This window comes from Pecten maximus, chromosome 2, assembly GCF_902652985.1.
Source record: "Pecten maximus chromosome 2, xPecMax1.1, whole genome shotgun sequence".
NCBI classification, from domain to species: Eukaryota; Metazoa; Mollusca; class Bivalvia; order Pectinida; family Pectinidae; genus Pecten; species Pecten maximus.
Window position 1 is genome coordinate 22,009,214 of NC_047016.1, and position 19,699 is coordinate 22,028,912.

A 19,699-nucleotide genomic window follows, 5' to 3' on the forward strand; every position below is an offset into this window, starting at 1 on the left:
ATCTTTGAATGTTAATTTACTAAAAGATAGAGTAAATATATACCGAATGATGAATATATATCGAATGATGATTATAAACCCACTGCTGCTCTATCCTTCTAAGACTCAGTGGTGTTAGGGAAATCATACAGCTGTTCTATACTTCTAGGACTCAGTGGTGTTAGGGAAATCATACAGCTGTTCTATACTTCTAGGACTCAGTGGTGTTAGGGACATCATACAGCTGTTCTATACGTCTAGGACTCAGTGGTGTTAGGGAAATCATAGGGACATCATACAGCTGTTTATCCTTATAGGACTCAGTGGTGTTAGGGACATCATACAGCTGTTCAATCAAAAAGGGAATGTTTGTAAATGGTAATGTAAAGGCCGATCAACAAAAAATATCTGTAAAGTAGTTTACAGCAAAATCAAAATGTTACAGAAATGTTGCATGTTATCTGACTAGCAATAGTTAAGTTGTAATTATATTGATATATTTACCTCACATTCGGTATCGACATGTCTGGTCGCGGAGGTTAACTCATATTTTGTCTCGATATTTCTAGTTGTGGAGGTTACGTCATGTTTGTCTCGATATTTGTAGTTGTGGAGGTTACGTCATATTTTGTCTCGATATTTCTAGTTATGGAGGTTACGTCATGTTTGTCTCGATATTTCTAGTTGTGGAGGTTACGTCATGTTTGTCTCGATATTTCTAGTTGTGGAGGTTACGTCATGTTTGTCTCGATATTTCTAGTTGTGGAGGTTACGTCATGTTTTGTCTCGATATTTCTAGTTGTGGAGGTTACGTCATGTTTGTCTCGATATTTCTAGTTGTGGAGGTTACGTCATGTTTGTCTCGATATTTCTAGTTGTGGAGGTTACGTCATATTTTGTCTCGATATTTCTAGTTGTGGAGGTTACGTCATGTTTGTCTCGATATTTCTAGTTGTGGAGGTTACGTCATGTTTGTCTCGATATTTCTAGTTGTGGAGGTTACGTCATGTTTGTCTCGATATTTCTAGTTGTGGAGGTTACGTCATGTTTGTCTCGATATTTCTAGTTGTGGAGGTTACGTCATGTTTGTCTCGATATTTCTAGTTGTGGAGGTTACGTCATGTTTTGTCTCGATATTTCTAGTTGTGGAGGTTACGTCATGTTTGTCTCGATATTTCTAGTTGTGGAGGTTACGTCATGTTTGTCTCGGTATTTCTAGTTGTGGAGGTTACGTCATGTTTATCTCGATATTTCTAGTTGTGGAGGTTACGTCATATTTTGTCTCGATATTTCTAATCGTGGAGGTTACGTCATGTTTGTCTCGATATTTCTAGTTGTGGAGGTTACGTCATATTTTGTCTCGATATTTCTAGTTGTGGAGGTTACGTCATATTTTGTCTCGATATTTCTAATCGTGGAGGTTACCTGATATTTATTTGGACCCGACATTTCTAGTCGTGAAGGTAACGTCTTAATGATTTTGTCACGACATTTCTAGCTTGGGAGCTCCGTGTCTTAGTTTAAACCTAAATGAGGACACAAGAATAAATACAATACCTTTAATTGTATTCCTTACACGATAAGAAACGTAACCAATAAGCCTGAATCAAACCGAGGATTAGTCCAGTGAGATCAAACCAAAACAACACCGAGCACCGACATAACAACTCAAACTCGATAAACCGAAGGCTCAAAACATGAACAAAAAGTATAGACCCTTGAATAAAAACAAGGAGAATACGACCAGGCGCTCCGAAAGTCAAGCGTCTTCTGCTTTCATCATCGATACACACCATATAATCTAGGTCGAATCTGGGTATCTACTAGGCATATCAACTAGTATTGAAGATCCCTCACTTTATAAATCACAAAGGAAGAAAATATCTCCAAATGGTATCATAATGGCGACCATAACAATTTTCCGTGGTCTTCATCAACTTGCATCCCTCGAAACCTTGGGTTGTAATTTTTCAGTCAGTAGCAGATATATTTTGTAGATATTGGAATGATAAGAACAAATATTGGTATATCGAATAAAAATTGACAAGAAATGGGGGTGTACCTGCCCTTGGATTTCTGAAAAAAATAACCCAGAACATCCTAGGCAGAATGCACCATTCACGAACGGCATGAAGAAAGTGTCCGCCACTACAAGACACGCAAACCGGTAAAACAGGTCAATAATATGTTATGGTATAATACAAAGACTGCATTAAGGAGACAAATAGCAAATATATATATATAGTCGGAAACAAAAATATCTTGCTACTAAGCGAAGTGCTAGAGTATTTAGATGCTTTATGACATTCCCATAATTGTATCAACATAGCTCTTCTGTCTGTCTGTCTGTCTGTCTGTCTGTCTGTCTGTCTGTCTGTCTGTCTAGGAAGTAAGAGAGAGAGGGTGGAGTAGGGCGGAAAAGAGAAGTCTAGGAAATGATGTTGTAACATATATATGTCCATTTGTATAGAAAATATAGAGCGTAACGTTAACCTCAAGAGAAAGAATGATCGTCGCTAAATCCGGTTACTGGGCAAGCTTCTCTGGGATAATGGCTTATTGCCAATGCTTCCGCCCTCGCACTATACACTGGACATCTTTTGTTATATAATGTATACTATATAACAGTGTAAGCTTGATTGATTTAGACGATAGTACCCCTGAGTATGACACCAAGGACTTTAGACCTTACTCTCCGCTGCTCGATCGTCACTTGCATGAGTGTAAAACAGTCTAATTGTATTCTTCCGTCCATCTCCTTGGCGGTATTTCTTATGTTTTTTGGGTTTTTTTTTTTTTTATTGTTATTATTATTTTATTCATATCATTATCCTAATTCTACCAGTTTCTATGTTAGTTTGAATACCTAGTATACTTACTCTTCGTTGTTTTGTTGTTGTTATGGCCATATCCTTGCTATCTTCCTATCAAACCTCTGTTTTGATTACATCTATATGACGTAACACTGTGGAGGAATGTTTCTCCCGTTACTAAGGTTGTGGTGCACCAAGTGTAACATCTAGGCACATTTAGAATATAGACAAAAGTCAGCGATAAAATAGAAAAGTCCGTACGGGTAGAATGTTGGTGTATTCTCACTTTAAAACTATATTCATTAAGTCATTGTGTAAATTGTCTTCTTTTTATAACTTAACAAAAGTGTCAAATTACTGAAGGCAACATGGCAGAATTGATAATTCAGGGGTTTAATGATTCTAGTGGAATCGTTTTTTTCTTCTTTTTTTATTTTTTTTTTTTTTTTTTTATTTTTATTTATTTTTTTTTTTTTTTGAGGATACTACAGCAGATTTAAACCGTATTAAGGGATTGAATCGATCTTATTCATTGCGATTATGAAAATGAAAAAGAAATACATTTAATTCATTTATTTACATTAGGATTATACGCAATAGTAGAATAACATTAAGAACCGAGTTATTTTGATTTTTTAACTTTGCATAGCAAAATACGGGGAATATTTTTTTCTGGCGAATTGGTATTCGACTAATGTATTGTGTGGAATATCAGAACTTGAAATGATGTTTTCAAACTGTATTCATAATGATTTCATGGTCAAATGTTTGCTGTTTTTATTTGGTGTGTTCATATTAAGAATCAACACTTAAAAGTTGCACCAATGTAAATAAATTAATGTGATACGAATTGATTTGACAAACATTTCAATATTTTAAATTTCAAAGATTGTGTTTCAAAATTTCCTTTTCAAAGTTTTAGGCATGAAATTCATTTACATTTAAGACCATATTTTGGTACTATTCTAGCCAAATTAGTATACGTATGGGGAAACAATTATACTGGAAAGTCGTCCATTGGATCGAATACCGGTATGGATTTGAATTAATCTCGATAACATATCACAAACTGTTGTTTTTGCAGTTTCTAATCGGAAGTTTTAACTTAAACATATTACTGGGAATAATGGGAATGCAGTGTTAAATTATCAACGTATATATAAAGATACTGGAGTGTTAAAGTATAGATATTGGTATAACACAGGTACAACTATACGGGATGTTAAATGATTGATATAGGTATAATATATGTAAAAAGATACCGGAAGTAAAAGGATAAATATATGTATAATATAGGTACAGATAAAGATACTGTAGTGTTAAAGTATTGATATAAATATAATAGAGGTATGAAGATACCGGAAATTAAATGATAAAAATAGGTATAAATAGGGATAAAGATATCAGATTGGTAAATGATAGATATAGGTGTTATATAGGTATAAAGATATAAAATGAAAGGTATAATATGGGTATTGAAATAATTCATAATATTTTTTAATAATTTTCAAATTATAGATATAGGTATCACAATATAAAGATATAAAATGAACGGTATAATATGGGTATTGAAATAATTCATAATATTTTTAATAATATTAAATGATAGATATAGGTATCACATAGGTATCAAGTCAACAGCTGTTAAATGATTGATATAGGTATACAGATGTCGATGTTAAATGATAGGTATAATCTAGGTATATACGTAATACTAATTGGTTAATTAAAACAGTATGAATATACTGGAGTTTTTAAATGAATGCAACGTACAAATTAATCATTCAACTCAGGTTGTTACCGAACATGACATGAAGATAAACAAACCATGTTTTAGATGACTGGTGAGCATTGCTGTGCTGCATTCCAAACGTAACAGACCCGATTACGACATGATTGACGTGCCCTAATTCCATGAACGTGCAATTGTACGTGTTGGCGTGTCTGAGCTAAAATCTGATAAAGTCGAAATTAAGACGACGTTTCAGCAGGAAGAAAGTATATACAAAGGTATACTCCACCGAGGAAGGTTTGGGAAGTATAACACTACAGTTCTGGTACGTATATAGGCTGCATGTGCTTCCCATATGCTCGTAAACTTGACTTGTTATAAGGAGCTTAGTTCCATAGAAAAACAACCTCATCATTAAAGGAGGGTAATATTCATTGATAAAAATTTAGGTTTCATGTATAAAGAAATATATTACCATCTGCCTGTTTATCATCACACTAATTTTAACTATGATAGGTTGATGTTAAACTATTGTATATTTATCTGATGTGACAATAAGTCGTATAACATGACGTTATCATTACCTCGACCACACTATACCGCGTGAGAGAGTACACTGTGTTCTATTTCCATCATCATAAGCCTAATACAACGAGGCCTTCGGAGCGGTAACATTAAAGTGACTTTCGGCAGCAAAGTTTCGTCCAAACTTATTTGATTTTGTATTCTGATCAAAAATGAAATAACAAAGCCATAACGAACCTATCGGTTGGTACCTTTAACATCGCATTCTCAAACAGTCACTTAACTTTTTACATAAAAGACTCTTCGTCAGCTTACAAATCGCCGGTTTCATTAGAAATAAAACATTCATCTATGCTAACTGTTAACTTTCTTTTTGTAAGTGTCGTGTCTTGTGAAACTGCTTGTCTATTTAGCGCTCCAGAGTTGTGGCATACTGTAAAATATGGTCTGGCCTGGCCTTAAATAATGGTATGTAGGAGTGACCGAGGAAGTCAAAATAGGTCAATAGAAAATGACCAATTCTAGATGGGAATGTGTATTAACAACATAATTCAATATATTTCATTATTTTCGATATTCGATTTCAAAAGAACGTCAAATATTTCATGTATATTCTTAACCGTGCCACTTAACTCAGAGGATAAAAGAATGGTTTAAATCAAAATAATTGATGTACACAGCACTCAAAACAGGTAATTCATGTGACACCTTGATATTACATATGAGGTGACCACCTATATTGGACCTGGCAATCTACCATGTGGCAAATTATTGGCGAAGACAAATGCTGCTTAGACATGACACATTTTATACAAGTGAATGTTTGTACTGTGTGATAATGTATTGTTGTTGCCTTTTATTGTCTAAGTTGATATGTGTACAAGCTCCATCAAGAGTGTTACACTTTAGGGAACAGAATAAAGACGTTTGTAAACAAGTTTAATCTTGACATGAGTTCTAGAGTTGATCACTCCCCTTACTTCCCATCTTGAGCTGTTATTTTGATTTCAACCATAATGGTGGTTATGTCGGGGTGTTTTTTCCCAAACTTGTCATTATTTTACTGTTAATATACTGTTTCTAGTTAACCATCCCTTCCACAATTAAAGTCATAATAGGATTTTCATAATTATCTTCTGAAAACGCCTGCCCTGACTCATAACTAAAACATATGTAAAACAAATCCCGATGTACTAAGACTAGACCAGTCTAAACACGAAGATTTGATGTGGTTTAATGTATGCCTATACTTGTCATACCTTACCTAATTCCTTATAGCACGAATTGAATATTCTTGTTTGGTATCAAATTTTGCATTTATCGTACATTTGGTGAGACTTGATGATGGTTTAGAGAATAACACTAGAAAAAAACCCATAGTAATATGTTCTTTCTATTATAGACATCCGGGCAGATTACCCATCATGGCGAGCAGATTAGATCACTGGGCAGACATCTTGGTTCTCTTCATATACTTTGCTGTTGTCTTAGCTTTGGGATTATGGGTAAGAATTAAACTCAAAACAGGCAAGGCGTATTTGTGACAAAGCAACCAACCTGCCTGATCGCTACGATATAACCAGTTATGCCGCGACCTAAGTAACAATTTAAAGATTGAACACTATTGAATAAATTATGTGAATTCTTAAACGTCATAAAATGCTATACTCTGGGTCCTCTCAATTCTGTATTTCCATTATCAATCCTTGATTCAAGCATAAAAAGCACATATGTTTAAAATATTTCAGAAATGTTAATTTAATGCATTGACCTGTACCAAAATTTACGTAATCCGTCGACATTAGTACAGCACCTAATTCATTGTTTGATTGTTTGACATTGTGTACGTTGCTTATACTTGTTTTTTATAACAATAATTATTATAAAACATATCCTGTCGTTCCTTGTTGTTAAAATTTATCAAAAATATATTATCTTAAACATATCAATCAGAATATAACATGGAATCCATGTTCTTTTAATTCCCTATTTTAAGATATGTTGAAGTCCACTCGGATTTTCCATTCTGAATGTCTAAATTATCGGCCCTTGGTGTCATTGACAAGTCCATGAAAGACGATAATTTTTATAGTGATAAGATACAACTATGTATTCATTGTTATGTTATTTTCTATATAAATTATTATGTTAATTATTGATTAGTGTGCAATTAACTTCCAGACGATGAAGAGGCCAAACCGTGGGAACGTACAGAGTTATTTCCTTGCGGGACGTTCAATGAAATGGTTTGTGGTGAGTTTGTATGGAATACGTCCACTTGTAGTTAACCTCCTCAAGAACTTCTTGAAGTAGCCAACAACTATTGAAACGACTGGGACAGAATAACAGATTATGTAAAGTTTGAATTTAATCATAAGATGCCCTTTAGCATTCTATTTTATCTTTCTGTTAATGTAAAGTTTGAAAGTGAGGACAATGTTCACTGTTCTGCATCACCCGCTTACCTTAATCTGTACTTGTTATTTGACCAGTAGCAGTGACAACATAAACATATGGTTAAACGTGATGATTTCAATACCCCAAATGCAGTCTTTCCATTTCTTGGTGATAACATCCTGCATTATCATACAATGTTTACAATGTTCATTGACTAAGTATTAAAGCTATGATCCCCTTATCACGATTTATGTGAGGGATAAATACTATGGGAACGTGTTATGGTTCGACACTGCGCTCTCATTGGGTGGGAAAGCCTATTTCCATGTGTCATATGAAGCCGAGCGTTTTCATTGCTAGTTGGTATGACTAGTGGTTCCTTTGTCATCACACTGATTCTCACATAAAGGATTTAGACCCAGATGTGAACTGTTGGTATCATCGATTAAGCAGAAGCCACTCACCCTTCCGAAACACGTGTTCATATGTTCCTTGTACTTGTTCAAGATTCCCTAAATGTATCTTTTGTTTATATTTACCCTCGTTTTATCGACTTGAGTAAGAATTACAGTTTCGTTTTCTTGTCTGTATTTTCTACTTGTATTCAATCATTTCATTACAAACGAATACCTCTCTGAGACCTGAATAGAATAATATCAATATTTTTCTGCTAAGTATATTTTTTTGTATCAAAACTTAAGTTTGTGCGCGGTGTTGTTTTTTCCAGTGAGGTAGAAATAGGGCCGTATTTAATAATACCTGCTGTTGGTCGAATTAATATCTATATTAGTGTCTCTTTAAAGTAAAAAACTGATTATGCGTCTTTTAATAAGATAACTACTACAATATGTGTCAGTTTATATGTTAACTCCACATGTCCAGGTGTCACCAACCGTTTTACTTCTAATCCATGAATATCTAGATGAACCCAAGAACCCAAAATATCCGAGTGTCCTATCTATCCAATCTACCATTAAGGTGAATTAAGTGTCCACGAGATTTTAGTATTCGGAACTACTATTTACTAATCTATTATAAGACAAAGTTATCAGATCTTGCCTTATGCTTACGAATTTAGGAAACTTCACAACCCTTATGCATCTCATTAAAGCAATACGAACTTATTTTCCCCTATCTATTTCTTTATTCCTGAAGTGTCTTGATTTTTACGTCGCGCATGTTTCGTTTGTGTAAATTTAGGGCTGATATACAAATGTACATAGTTCGGCCCTCAACTTTATTAAAAAGAAAAAACTGCTTTATCTATTATGAACGTTAATGTTTTTCATTTGGTCTTGTATAACTAAAATTGGACATTGATAGAATAAGCATTGTCAATATCATTTGATTTCTGTATTTGCAGGTAGGTTCATCAATATTTGCCACAAATATTGGAAGTGAACACTTCATGGGACTGGCTGGAGCTGCAGCTTCCACGGGAATAGCCATGATATTATTTGAATGGCTTGTGAGTTTGTTATAGGCAAATAATATAATTAATGATTTGTTTAACCTTCTAAAATTTACTACATAGTATGTCTCTGTGTCCCATCTGGCATCATTTCGATTTACAAATCATACAACAGAGGCCAGCCTGATTTGATGTTATGTTTGTTTTACAGGCGATATACCTCCTAATACTTTGTGGATGGTGTTTTGTACCTGTATTTATATCATCTGGGGTGAGTATAGTTAGCATTTACGCGCACTGAGATAATTATGAATTGGTATGATAAGATTACCCTTTCATTCAATTTTTGATTTTTGTTTTTTAATCATTCTTTAGCAAAATCAGAAAATATGTATTTAAATTTTATTGCTTCTATGATATGACTTTTACAGTCAAAATATACTTGTATTATAAGAACGTAGGTATTACATAGTACAGAATGGCATACAGCCAAAAATTTAGCAGTGTGAGGGATAGACATGTCACTACAATGTTCGTTTGAGTAATTAGTCCCGGCATCGTAATGTGTTACAGTATGTCTGTCTTGGTGTTATCTCTACCATGTGCTTAAAACGGAAAGTGTTAAATTCCACAGGATATTTGTTTGATCAATGGGGATATGTTTTAATTTCAAATTACTTCTCTATAAAGTATATATAACATAGAAACACAAATGGCGAATAAAACGAATGCGATCCACGTATTCAAACATCAAATAATTGTTATAAAACTATCATATTGAGAGTATCGATCTGTTTCCTGTTACCTGTCGTCGCGGTCCTCTATAACCGTTGCTTCTCTGACCCATCACAAATTGTACTTCCGGTTCCGGTTGGTTTTGATAGCAGTCTGAGCAGAATTTAATGTTCATGTTTTTCGATAATTTGATTATTACTGATTTGAGCTGGTTTACTATGTTTGCTGACAACACTTCCTCAGATAACTATGTCAATGGTTAATTATTCTTTGAGAGAATGACAGCTTTCTGATAGTTAATCTACAGTGTTCTTTGGTAAGTTTTTTGAGTGACCCCTGGTTGTGTCTTTCTTTCGCTTTTTAAACGGTTTATCTTTGTCACATTTATCCAGATCAGTGAGAATTCTGTTAACTACGACCATGTCCATTCTAAAGCTCCTGTGTTGAAGTGATGGTAGTCCAAGGTGGACAAGCCTTTCTTAATAGCTGTTATTCCTAATTGGTCGAAATAGTTTGTGGCACGTTTCTGGATATTCTCTATAAGTTGGACGTTGTTTTGTTTATTACCGACCATATAGGACTGTTGTTTAAGTGATATGCCCGAAAGTTCTATTCATGACTCCTAACATTTTGTTTGCTTTTTTTATCGACGTTTGGATGTGCGCCGAGAATTTTAGATCATTATCCATCATGACGCCAAGATCCTTCTCTTCAGTAACTTCAATGATCTGTTTTATGTTCCTGACGACTCCGTACTGTAGGTGTTGCTCACTGATGGACCTAGATGAATATATTTGCATTTTTGTACTATTTCAGCCTCAAACTTTTTTTGGGAAGTTAACTATGGCATAACATGTAGTCTTAAGAGATAATCTAATATCCGGACAAGGAAATTTTCTTCCTTTTTGGTATATATTTCCTTCGAATATCCAGTGGAGAAAACACACGCATGCAAGCCATACTTATTACTCAAAATCCACAAACCAGGGGCGAAATACGAATCAAATATCGATTTGCATGAAGATCCTTCAAAAAGGTAAGCCGCAGCCTCCTGCCTTATTGACAACATCCGCCATACGAATCCAGGTCAAATGCAGGTCACATTCAGTTTCATTTTGAAAACGGTTTGCAATTACTTAATATTTAAACTCTAATATTTACACCATTTGTGTTTATTTTGCGCAGGTTTATACTATCCCAGAATACCTAGAAAAACGATTTGGAAGCAGGAAAGTCCGTAACTACTTTGTTATGATGACTCTAACCTTCGCCATTGTCATCAAACTGGCGGTATGTTTTACAGTTTTGCCAGTGTGACTTACTTCGCGAAATATTTAAATGTTCCAAATGAAATTATATTGATTTAATAGATCATAGTTTGAAATTCCTACAAGTATATTTATAAACAAAATAATAGACATTATTGATTCCAAATTTATCTTATGGAATGTAAAGCTTAATTTCATATTAACCATTAACCAGATGTATTTTAGCTATTGTATAAATGTGTTCAGAGGCATGGGTTATGACAAGTACAGATGTTTAACAATAGTAACTGAATTTTGTGACAGGGCAACATGTTTGCAGGGTCGTTGTTTATTCAATTAGCGACAGGATGGAACATGTACTTGTCTGTCACGGCATTGTTGATCATCACAGCGTTGTACACAGTACTGGGTACGTAAATACTTTCTACAAAAACTCTTGTTTAGGTCAAAATAAGGCAGAATCATAATTATACCTACGGTTGTATATACGAGCTTCCGGGAAATAAAGAAAAAACATTCAGACAAATTTGCGTTGCTCTCGGTGAAAGCTACGTTTAATATCGTTTTCCGTTTGTGTTATAGACTTTCCTCAGTATGTATTTGATTATGTGAAATTCGCTCTTCTCTTGACACGAAGCTTTCCTCTTGACACGAAGCTTTCCTCTTGACGCGAAGCTTTTCTTTTGACACGAAGAACTTCCGCTGACGTTAGTGTTTCCGCTGATTTGTCTCTTTATAGGTGGTCTGACAGCGGTCATGTACACAGATACACTGCAAACTGTTATAATGATTGTTGGCTCCTTCATATTGGCCGGAATCTGTAAGTTTTGGAAACAGCGTAGAAGTTATACAACTACTAAAGCGTCTGTCACATACACTGCGCGACATGTGTACATTTTAGCGAATCAAGTTAGTCTTATGAATACAGAATTTCCAATAACTCGGTGCATTAAAGCATTGCATTCGTGTGGTATTATATCCTTGAAAGGGAAACAAAAATGTTATACTAATATATAGCACCATTACTACAAAGTCAAAAGGAAGTGAAAATATCTCGGAAAAGCTTTGAATGTAATAAGTCATTGCCAGCCTGAGAAACAAAAACAAGTCGAATCGTGGTATTCAGAAAAGACTGAGTACATGTACGTGCGTCGCCATGCCATCTGATATTGTTCTCGCTTCCAGGTTATCATAAGGTTGGGAGTTGGACAGAGTTGAAGGTACGATACATGGCCGCCATACCGAGCGTTCTCCAGAACAACACCACGTGCGGTTACCCTAGCGCTGACGCGTTCTCCCTTTATCGTGATCCGGTGAATGGAGATATACCATGGACAGGACTTCTGGCTATGACGACAATGGGCAGTCTATTTTACTGGTGTGGAGATCAGGTACATTTTTTTGGAAAAAATACTGGCAATATCATAGTTATCATAGTAGGGTGAAGAACAAGTTATCAAAACAAATGATACAGTATATGTTAACCAAATGACGTTAAACTCCTATAAAACGCATTGTTAATGCTAACAATCTCAATAAAGCCCGGCAAAGATTTATGTTAACGTGTCAGCAATAATGATGCGTGTTACAGGACCATTACACATTCTACTGAAACCTTGATTATCTACAATTGAGTGTATCGTAGCTATTACATTGTATTTGCTATTTCAACTCCTTTAATCAGTTTGTGAAATTCTTCGAATAGTAAAATCATTGTAATCACATTAAGATCGGTTACGTCACAAAAGTGGACATGTGATAAAACGGCGTGATACGAACCATAGCGGCTATTCAATGGTGGATACAGTGAAATATAATCAACCTAACAAATAGTCAGTCTCTGTACTTAAAATGTCCGGACAAGAACTGCTATATTAAAACATATGAATAGGAAAATACCTTGTGCCATTTGATTATGACAATTGTTTATTCCCTTTTTTCACCGTAAACCCTTATTGGTTGGAGATATGCAAATAAAAACATTTGCCGCAGCAAAATAATTATTTTCAGCATAAATCATTATGTTTCCCAGATATAATGCAATACTTTAGTGAATGCTTTTTACGTAAACAGGTTCATAAAAGATTGATTCATATTCTTATTACAAAAACATGATGAAAACGATATATTCGGTTAAGGAAATGTACTGATGTATACTATATATACTACAGGTGATTGTCCAGAGATATCTGGCCGCCAACACACTACAAGGAGCCAAGGCCGGGGCGGTGTTGGCCAGTGTCCTCAAGATTTTACCCATGTTTGTCATGATCATCCCGGGACTCATCAGTCGAGTGCTCTTCACAGGTTAAATCACTGCCTCGCCATTTCCAAGAAAATCCTTTTCTTTTTCGGTTGATTATTTTACATTGATATTATCTAACTTTAGTGGCTCTAACGTAGCATTCGTATCTGTTTGCTTGGTCATATCTTTCTCGAATTCAACGGAACCATTCTGTTTAGCATTCAATATAGATTGTGCTTATTGTTCAATTCATTCATTTTAGACGAAGTGGCTTGTGTTGATCCTGCCGAATGTCTGAGGATTTGTGATAACCCAACAGGATGTACAAATATCGCCTACCCTAAACTGGTGTTAGAGCTACTGCCGACAGGTAAATAAATACCATCTACCCTAAACTGGTGTTGGAGCTACTGCCGACAGGTAAAATAGATACCCTTTACCCTAAACTGGTGTTAGAGAACTACTGCCGACAGGTAAAATAAATACCTTCTACCCTTAACTCTTGTTAAAATTACTACGACAGGTAAAAAATAAATACCTTCTACCCTAAACATTTTAAATTAGAGTTACTGCTGACAGGTAAAATAAATACCCTCTACCAATAATTGGCATTACCGTAACTGACAACAGGTATCATTTTAAATACCCATACCCTAAATAAGAGTTACTGCCGATAGGTAAATAAATACCCTCTACCCTATACTGGTGTTAAGAGTTAGTCCCGACCGGCCAATTACCATAACTTGGTGTTAGAGTTTCTACCGATAGGTAAAATAAATACCCTCCGCCCTAAATAGGTGTTAAGAGTCAGATAGGTAAAAGAAATGTCCAAATCAGGACGGGGAGGGGCAATAACACCTTAATTCTTAATATTGGATTACAAAGAAACATCAAGCACGTGTTAATATTGAAAGTTGGTATGCACGTTACGGCAAACCCCGGGGATTGTAAAAGACGCATACGATATTAGCAAGAGAATACAATACAAGTAGAACATGTTTGTAGACAACGCCTACCCTCAACTTCTGGAAGGACAATTCCGCTCAACGATACAGGTAAACATAAGTAATCATGGATTTTGGTTTGTGTGATGTTTTTAGGAACAAATTACATGTACAAATTAAAGAAGCACTAAAACTAAACTGCTACAAGTTCCTCTGTGTTGATATGTTAACAGGTATGAAGGGAATTCTGATGAAGGCTACATTGTTATTTTGACAGATACGAAAGGTTTTCTGATGATGACTATGTTGTTAAATTGACAGGTATGAAGGGATTTCTTATGGCGGTGATAATGTCGGCCATTATGAGTTCCCTGACATCTATATTCAATAGTTCCAGTACAGTGTTTACGTTAGATTTGTGGCGGCAGTTTAGACCCCTGGCCAATCAGAGAGAGCTGCTCATAGTGGGCAGGTAAGTACACAAGTCAGCGGTGAACATTACATCAGAGCCTTACAAGACAACACAACTCATCTCAGACACCCTTGTCAGACGTGAATATATACAGGGTCATTAGTCTGGTGGCTTGAATTTACACTTGGTACTTACCCTTGCCGTACCTCCGTCTGGTCCTACAAACGTTATGAAAGTAAGTTTCTAACTTCTGTTGAAAAGTTGTAACAGTAAAAACCTTTCCCTAATTCTATTATATTGGTGACTTTGAAACATGTACATAGTCTTCATCGAAAAAATCTAAGAACAATACCAGGGGTTTAGTCTTAATCGAAATCAATTTCTAAAAACAATACCGGGGACTGTGTTTATGTTCTTGAGAAATCAACATCTCTCATGGAAACCCTGTTATAGGAAAAGGTCTGTGAATATCGTATTATTTGTTACATGTGCATCCCGTAGAGTAGGTGAAGCAAGCATCAAATTGAAATAATGCTGTAAAAACTAGAAAGCTAACGTTAAGCCAGTGATTGCCGATACATTGTCCCCTTTTATTGAATAAAACCGATGAGGCTTAACTAAAAAAGCAAATATCTATGCTGTTACTAGTTTGAATTACAAAAAATTAAAAATCCTTACAAGTGAAGCTGGAAAAATATCATTTAAGTAGTTCAAATCTAACATTTTAAAGAGTTTTTTTTTCTTTTTTTTTTCTTGATTTTTCTTGATATTCAACTGTGATACCGAAAGCGAAGAATGTTTTACACCAAGCTATATCCTGAAAATCTATAACACGAGAGAACGCCATTATAACGCACGAGAGATACATGTACATATAAATTTTACATATGGTCAGTTGTGTGAATAATCCGACTATAATTGCTTTTTTTAGGGTTTTCGTGGTATTTATGTGTATAGCGAGCATTCTCTGGTTGCCACTGATCAAGGGATCACAAGGAGGACAGTTGTACAACTATGTAAACATGGTACTATCCTGTCTTATGGAGCCGATGAGTTCTGCATTGGCTCTATCTGTCTTCTGGAAGCGAACGACCGAAAATGTACGTCTAAAAGTATATAGTGATATATAATACAGAAAATGTACGTCAAAAGTGTATAGTGATATATAATACAGAAAATGTACGTCTAAAAGTATATAGTGATATATAATACAGAAAATGTACGTCAAAAGTGTATAGTGATATATAATACAGAAAATGTACGTCTAAAAGTATATAGTGATATATAATACAGAAAATGTACGTCAAAAGTGTATAGCGATAGATAATACAGAAAAGACACGGCAAAAAGCATATAGCTATATACAATACAGAAAATGAACGTCAAAAAGTATCTGACGATATAAAATACAGGAAATGTACGTCAAAAAAACATATAGTGATATAAAATACAGAAAATGTACGTCAAAGAGTATATAGATATATAACGCAAAAAATTTACGTCAAAAAGTATATAGCGATAGAAAATAAGGAAAATATACGTCACAAAGTAAACAGCGATATACAATACAGAAAATGTACGTTAAAAAGTATCTAACGATATATCATACAGAAAATATACGTCAAAAAGTATCTAACGATATATCATACAGAAAATATACGTCAAAAAGTACATAGCGATATATAATACAGAAAATGTACGTTAAAAAGGGTAAATTTACGACCAAAGAACAAAGAAGTATGTTTGAATTGTGACATAATTACAATGTAATTAGTTTTCTCCCAGTAACGTTTTCCTTTTGATTTCATATGTTTCATTGTGATTTTTCAGGGTGTGTTTTATGGATTGTTAATATCACATGCGGTCGGTGTAGTGAGACTCGTAATTGAGTTCTTGTACCCTATTCCACCTTGTGGCACGCCGGAAACGAGGCCCGCTTTTCTATACAGAGTACACTTTATGAACTTCGGTGCTATCCTCATACTGTTTAGCGGTATTGTCATCATCATTCTCAGCTTACTTACCAAACCAAGGACAGAAGAACAGGTGAGTTGAAACAAGGATATTCACGAGCGATTAAACTGAAGCTATTTGGGATGTTAGCAAATGAAACCCAACTACTATTTCTGATTGGACATATCACCACTCGCATAACAAAAATACAATTTTAACCATCAAAACTAATTTCAGCAAATATAAACACAGACCATACAATAAGGTCGAATGTAGGCCTTTAAGAAACTGATTCAAAACGCAACCCAGTAACAGACGAAAAGTAAACATTCTTATTACAAAATCAAATCACCGGGATGAATACTGAGTGTAGTTTAAATGATTCATTAACATTCGGGAATGCAATACTAACAAAGATAAATGCATTGTTTTCAGATGAAAAACGTTACATACTGGACACGAATGAAATTCCCGCCTTTGAAACCATCGACAGAAGAACCTGAGTTATCAGAACAGTGTGAGGACAATGAAGCATCGGACAAGAAACTTGACATAGACGATGATACCAGCAATGTCGATGTGGATGTCGGTAGGTTGTTAAGGATGTTAAAATTATTGTAGTCAATATTGTTGTGTTAAGTGTTTATGATTACACAGCAGATGGCCTTCTGATGATTCATCACTTAACCAAATGACTTATCTACAGAACACTAAAAAGCCATAATATGTCGGAACACAAGGATAAGGATATGGATATGAACTTTGTTTTTACTTATTTACTTACTAACTACCATTTCTCCAATACCTAGCTTGTTGTCATACTGTTAGATAATTGGTCTTCTTACCAAGATAAATCCAAACTTGTTTATAGTTTATTGCTATCACATTTTTAAAAGGAATTATAAGTTTACTCATGAATGAATTAAGTGTTAAAAGGTACCTCCTGCTGTCTACTTGACAGACAACCTTAGATACGACTAAACTCCTTTGTCAATATAATGTGCTGCCGTATTAAGGTTCTGACATTTCAGAGCGAGGATACTTTAAAATGACACATTTGTTCTTAGTATCGGTAGAAACGTCTCCATGTGACCTAAGCTAATTAGGTGAAATAAGTAAACCCGAAACAAACATAGAAACATCTGTCATTCAATAAAATTTTAAATTATGATGTTTGACATGCGAACCTGAGTTAACAATTAAAGACTGGATAATATGTTTCATGCATTGTGGAGTATTTATTTTTTATCAATATAATTTCATTTTGCATTCGCAGAGGGACACAAGGATAACAGAACTGCTTCAGGTATATGCCGAGATCGCCTTTTATTCTTCCTTCTTGGAACTTCAGACAAAGGAAACAACCTCATGGAAATGACTTTTGAACAAAAACGAATATTTCTCACTGAAAACGCCAAATGGTCCCCATGGATTTCTTCCTCAGCTCTCGTTACCATGGCAACCATGTTTTTCTTAATAGGATACTTTCGATGAAAACTTGGGAGAGGTCATTAGCCTATGGTTTACCTGCATGATAATGACAATCTAATAATTGCAGCTGTACATTATCGAAGATCTCGAAATCACGCTATGTATTTCCTTGCTCCCGAAGATACATTTTCCTTAATTTCTACGATATGTGTATCCCAACCTTCAGCTGTGCCTCCTGATTAACAAACCTAGCTTTCATTCATTTTCCTTAATAGCTTACAATAGTATATTGTTTTTTAAATATATATATATCAACAGCGCTTGCCTGACCCTAATCCAAGCGTTTATGTTTTCCCAAAATCACTAGATGTGTTTCCCTACTCCCTATGCTGCGTTTCCTTTTAAACTCTGATGAATGTGTTTAACAATTGTAATCACCAGGTTCATTTGCCATGTGCTACGTATACAAATAGATCTCATGGTACATGTGTATTTATACGCGATGACACTTCACAAAGTCAATGTGATCAGGTTTTTTTTTAAAAGTTGTATATATGTATTTTTTTTATGAAACAAATAAGATTCCAATGACTGCAATATCCAAAGTAAGAGTTGTGTTCTAACACAAATATTGCAAACCGAGCAAGACATAAAGCTTTGATGTCATCGAAAAGAGGAGTTGAGAGTGGAAAATCATTACTGCGAAAATCACATAGACCTTCATGTGAATCTTTGGTGAGCGATGGCTACTAAATAAAATCAAAAGCTGACTGAGACAACTGTGTACTGATATGGGTCTTATAGCGAGAAAGCACGAGAGGGTCGTGGGGATGGAGCGAATGTAATGCTTGTTAGCATTGCATACATGTTGGTTGTATTTTTATATCAGATTAATATATGTGTGGTTTTATATGAAATTTTATCAGCTTGTTCTAATAAACTTTTTATTAAAGGCATATTTACTTTGTTTTCCTGATTCATTGAACACGTTTTAAAGAAATACAAAATGACGACCACGAAATGCTCTCATTGCAATGAGGTATAATCTTACATTCACTTTCTACATGCGGGTGAAATCCAAGTACATCAACAGTATGGTGACTAACCACAAAGCAATAAGCTTTGATAATCTTTCATCCGGTTATTACAGTATAAACTGAAGTATCCTGCAGAGATGGTCGTATTTCAATGCCTATCGGGGTGGACAACACTAAAGTTAAAATAAAAACAACAAAATATTGAGTTAAAATACAATGTACCAGACAAATATAAACTAAACTATCATCTGTATACAGAGAAAATTTCACACCGATACAATATATAGAGGAAACGACGCAACGATACCAAATATACCAGAGTAAACTACACCACGATACAATGTATACCACAGGAAACTACACAACGATACAATATCTACCACAGGAAACTTCACAACGATACAATATCTACCACAGGAAACTACACAACGATACAATATCTACCACAGGAAACTACACAACGATACAATATCTACCACAGGAAACTACACATCGATACAATATCTACCAGAGTAAACTACACAACGATACAATATCTACCAGAGTAAACTACACCACGATACAATATATACCACAGGAAACTACACAACGATACAATATCTACCACAGGAAACTATACAACGATACAATATCTACCAGAGTAAACTACACCACGATACAATATCTACCAGAGGAAACTACAACACGATACAATATATACCAGAGTAAACTACACGCGATACAATATATACCAGAGTAAACTACACCACGATACAATATATACCACAGGAAACTACACAACGATACAATATCTACCAGAGTAAACTACATCACGATA

The 19,699-nt window shown here is 34.9% G+C and overlaps 1 protein-coding gene across 1 annotated transcript; it reads left to right on the top strand.

Moving 5' to 3' along the window:
- The first annotated feature begins 277 nt into the window (after positions 1 to 277).
- LOC117321517 (sodium/glucose cotransporter 5-like) lies at positions 278 to 18,803 on the top strand. The gene is made up of 16 exons (XM_033875944.1): positions 278 to 4,849; positions 6,452 to 6,554; positions 7,231 to 7,302; positions 8,810 to 8,914; positions 9,069 to 9,128; positions 10,778 to 10,882; positions 11,164 to 11,269; positions 11,600 to 11,680; positions 12,046 to 12,251; positions 13,032 to 13,167; positions 13,368 to 13,475; positions 14,371 to 14,521; positions 15,393 to 15,561; positions 16,292 to 16,507; positions 16,850 to 17,003; positions 17,691 to 18,803. The coding sequence occupies exons 2-16, from the start codon at positions 6,474 to 6,476 to the stop codon at positions 17,906 to 17,908; spliced, it is 1,968 nt and encodes a 655-aa protein (XP_033731835.1). The 5' UTR covers positions 278 to 4,849; positions 6,452 to 6,473; the 3' UTR covers positions 17,909 to 18,803.
- Positions 18,804 to 19,699: the final 896 nt, after the last annotated feature.

What these genes read in the sequence shown, in the direction of transcription:
- LOC117321517 (XM_033875944.1), top strand. Translation starts at nt 6,474, where the DNA reads ATGGCGAGCAGATTAGATCACTGGGCAGACATCTTGGTTCTCTTCATA. An exon ending in TGATATTATTTGAATGGCTT is followed by an intron (nt 8,915 to 9,068) that starts GTGAGTTTGTTA and finishes TTTGTTTTACAG; the next exon opens with GCGATATACCTCCTAATACT. An exon ending in CAGTCGAGTGCTCTTCACAG is followed by an intron (nt 13,168 to 13,367) that starts GTTAAATCACTG and finishes CATTCATTTTAG; the next exon opens with ACGAAGTGGCTTGTGTTGAT.